General features: G+C 47.2%; 2 protein-coding genes across 2 annotated transcripts; one reads left to right on the forward strand and one right to left on the reverse strand.

The window, feature by feature from the left end:
• Positions 1 to 217: 217 nt before the first annotated feature.
• Positions 218 to 546, forward strand: EPUS_08845 (uncharacterized protein; the record flags this gene model as incomplete). Its single annotated transcript, XM_007803162.1, has 3 exons — positions 218 to 302; positions 358 to 455; positions 505 to 546. The coding sequence occupies 3 exons, from the start codon at positions 218 to 220 to the stop codon at positions 544 to 546; spliced, it is 225 nt and encodes a 74-aa protein (XP_007801353.1).
• Positions 547 to 1218: 672 nt separating this feature from the next.
• EPUS_08846 (uncharacterized protein) lies at positions 1219 to 2673 on the reverse strand (the record flags this gene model as incomplete). Its single annotated transcript, XM_007803163.1, has 6 exons — positions 1219 to 1547; positions 1598 to 1760; positions 1813 to 1956; positions 2006 to 2212; positions 2270 to 2367; positions 2436 to 2673. The coding sequence occupies 6 exons, from the start codon at positions 2671 to 2673 to the stop codon at positions 1219 to 1221; spliced, it is 1179 nt and encodes a 392-aa protein (XP_007801354.1).
• Between the last annotated feature and the right edge of the window lie 1515 nt (positions 2674 to 4188).

Raw genomic sequence — 4188 nt, forward strand, 5'->3', positions numbered from 1 at the left:
CAAGCAACCTTGGGCTACGTCACCGCAACTGCCCGTCCATCTTCACTTTCAAGGGTCCTTGTGACTCAAACATTCATCTACTATAAAGTTGCGGCCTCTTGCTGGGAATTCTCCTTCCTACAACCACCATATTCACCTTTGACTCAACCAAGTGCAACCAGCATTCCAAGTCAGACTTCTACCAACATCAACCACCTCAACAACACAATCAGCGGCAATGGATTACCTCAAGGACAAAGCCAATAAAGCGGTTGAAACAGTCCAGGGCAAGGGTGCCGAGGCCAACGCCGAAGCAGACAAAGGTAAACTACTAGTGGTAGCATCACATCTCATGTAATCTATTGACAATACCTGCAGAGGCCTTCAAGGGGAATGCTCCTGGTCTCGGTCTTAAAGATCAACTCAATGCCGGCAAAGAATATGTTGTTGACAAGAAAGATCAGAAGTCCCACGAGGTACATCCACCACCATCCAACGACTGTAGCTTTGCTAATAATTCTTTAGGCTAAGGCTGATGCCCATGACGCTAAGGCTGAAGCCCGTTAAGGTATTGGAGGAGCACAGAAGCTGTTGGAGGAGTCAAATACACGAGCATGGTAATCATGTCTTTCTCATACCGTTCGAAGTTGTCATTATGACACAGATCATAGATAGTAGCTGAGCTTTGAATCGAGCATCCAACACCGTTCTTTGACGCTTGGTCATGACCTATGTGATCATTGTCTTCCTAGTGATTAAAGGATGTAGCTTACATCGCCAGCAGACCTTCATGTGCTAGACGTAGATGGTAAATCGGATGTCAACAGCTATCTACGACACTCGGATTGATACGCTTTACAACCTTTAATAGTGATGTTAATGCCAAATTTCGCAAACAGCCGACTGGCGGCAACATAGTGAGATGGCCATGAAAATGTTTGGCCGACTCGAACTCTGGGCAACTCTCTCCCGCGACATCGTCAAGCTGTTGGCGTTTGTCACATGAGATCAATTGAGAATCGCACCTTAACCCACAACTTGGCTCTTTTCGACCAATACTTCAATCTTCGTCGGGAAACCTCGCTCTCGCATGTGGACACGTTACATCGAATACAAGAACTTCTCTAAAGAGTTAAGGACTGAACATGCATGATTGTCTATCTCACCCCGTGACACTTGCCAGACAAATTCCGATATCTTGGATCAAAGGACCGACCGGGCACACAATTTTCAATACCATCAATACCCATAAGCTCTCCTGCGCCGCTTGCGAAAACAAAAATATTGAGTAGCTGCCTCTCTCGGAGTTGGCCAACAATGAAGATCAGAAAAACGACCATCCCGATTCCGAGCTGCGATTGAATGCAGACAACTATACTTCGGCTGACTTTGCTTGTCTCGCACTGCTTTATCTCCTTTAAGGGCGAGGTTCTCTCCACTCGCATTTCTCAAAACGGCCTGTCGCAGCCCATTGGCTGCGGTGTGGTGAAGATTGGGAATGTCCACCCTCTCCGCCAGATTGTTCCGAGCATTCGCGAAAGTGCTTTCCACTCGCTGCATAAGCGTCACTATCAAAACGTTAGTGACGAACGCTGATAGCAACATCATACGGACGTACTGGCTGCGAATGCGTTGTAGGAGTCGGCGTTTAGCACGCTAGCCAAATCGCCTCTTTCAAGACATGCCCAGTCACGCACACCATCGAGATCATATGCCGCTTCCCATTCGGCGTCTCCTCCCTTCCCATGTCGACAATATTTTGCGTTTATGATGGACTCGCTCTGACACGCGATCAGTACAATCGGAAACTGGGTGCAATGAGCCTGAACGCACCAGAATCTTCATGTTCACATGTTCATGTAGTACTGCATCGATTACGCCGTCTCGACCGCGCCACAGCATAGCTGGTAGTCTACCATGCGGATAGGCCAGAGATAATAGCCGCTTCATCTGTCCTATGCTTGACAGATGCTCAACCTAGAAAAACTGATTAGCGGCGGAAGGACAACTGAGACAGCGTACTGACTTCATGGAGGAGGGTCCCCTCCTTGGTCTGCATGAAAGCATTCAAAAGAGCATCAACAATTTTAGGACCATGGCCCTTTTTGGGGCGAACGCCGCTTGTGTTTCGCAGGCTGGGTGCCTCCCACCAGTCTTCGTAAAGCCAAATTGTCTTCTCAGCTTGAGCAGCAGCGAATCTGCAACTCTTCCTTAATGCTTTAGGAGCGTTGCCCTGGCGCAACTTATCAGCACATGCGAAACTCCACATCGATCAGCTATGCAGGCTCACTTTAATGATTCGCACGGTCCCCAGCCATTGTTGGACATACTCCATGCCATCATGTCCGAGACAGTACTTGATAACAGCCTCACATCGTCTCAGAATTGCTAGATATTTGTCAGTTGGCCGAGAAGCTCATACTGAAGCTCCGCAACGAGCACGAATGATCACATACCCATTACAACTGGCCAGTTCGTACTGCTCTTAAAGCAGCTCAAAAAGGCTGAGCCATTGGGCGTGGCTAATTTCAGGGCTGGCATGATCCAATCCAAAACGTTTTGAAGAGATGTTCTGATAGCAGCAATCTCTGACTCTTGCATAGCATGCCCATAGCTGATGTTCCGGAGTGCTTGCAGAATGACTGGCTTCTCCGGCTCCATCCGGAAGACGACCCTGGGTTGGATGAACGCCATGGCTCTGGATGTGGTATCGAAATATTTCGCGAAAGGCGTCTAAACGGCAACGAAAGTGGTGAAGGCAAACTAAGGTATAAAGTGAAGACCATGTACTGCTTTCTACCACATATATGTAGGGAGAGAGGCTGGAGATGATCAGAGGTATGACAACCTTACGGTAGCATCTGGGTCCCACCGAAATATAGGGACCTTGCCGAGAGCAAAACACCTATACACAACTTTTTATGTTGACAGCAAATACAACCACAGGTACTCTTCATGGTATAGAACCATGCGCACCGACTAGTGTTCCGATTAGCAGGGCCAAATATTGGAGACATAATAGATGCAGAATGGCAAACACATATCGGCATGGGTCAAAGTGTCGTCATCATCCGCTCAGATACGCCGGAAGTATACTTTGAATGAGTCGTCAATACCATATGTGGACTCGCTACCTCACCTGCATGCAGCGTCTCAATCGAGATAGGTTTTCCAATCATGTTGGTATGGATCGGAGAGAAGCCGACGGAAACATACGCTAGGTCATATCTGGTATTGAGTGACTAATGATCAAAACACGGAAGAAGTGGTTGTGATGTGTGTCGCTACCTTTGAAAGGAGGCGTTGTTGTGTTGGAGGATGACGTTTAGGCCTTGTGGCAGACCCTTACACCTCCTCTATCTTGTCCTGTGAACGTGTCAACCATAGCTGTGCTATCGGCCCCTGAAAATCCATTTGGAGTGTTTGATCGCAGCATAATGAAGAGCACTCTTTCCGTTCCCAACCGCGCGCATAGCAGCTCATGCAAAAAGAAACACTAATCATAGAGGATAAGGAAACGGTGAGACTTATGAGAGATCCCCCACGAAAGACGAACTAAAGTTCTATAAGTAGCAGGAAAGGCGTGAAGGCGATTGCGTTTGATTCCAGGTGTTTCCAAAAGTGAAGCGGTCCAGAGCATTCATGCTTGCAGAGATGAGCGAAGCAATCAGGGAATTCAAGTTGACAGCAATGTTTTGACGAGGCCTCGGACTGTCCTTTCGTACTTAGTTTCATTAGTATCGTATGGGCAAACAACGGTAGAGTGTCTAGATGTAGTTGGTAGAAGTTTCAGCCAGCAGACACAACAATATAGTACTGTGCATTGCGAAAGTCTTGCGAATCCTTGGCGCTATAAATATCGAGAATTGCTGGCGCCGCGTCGTCAAACAGAAACAGCTGATAATGCAATGGTTTGGAGCAAATTGATGGATTCTAGCGAGGTTAGGAGGAGAATAAGTTGCGATAGCTGTTGAAATTCTGAATATTTCTACATCTTGAATTTCAAGAAATATACTACGGTAGGAGGCATAATGTTTGTCACCTCCGCACTAGTATCTTTGGACCAAAACAATTATCAAACAAGCGAGGCTAAGTAGCACTAATCCACAGATGGGTTAATCTGAGCAGGTGGACTTGTTTTTATGGCTGTTTGATCTTATCCCCTCCGTCCCTGGGTGGTCCAATTAGCGTCTTGGCGCAGAATAAGGT

This window comes from Endocarpon pusillum (assembly GCF_000464535.1).
Source record: "Endocarpon pusillum Z07020 unplaced genomic scaffold scaffold2034, whole genome shotgun sequence".
NCBI classification, from domain to species: Eukaryota; Fungi; Ascomycota; class Eurotiomycetes; order Verrucariales; family Verrucariaceae; genus Endocarpon; species Endocarpon pusillum.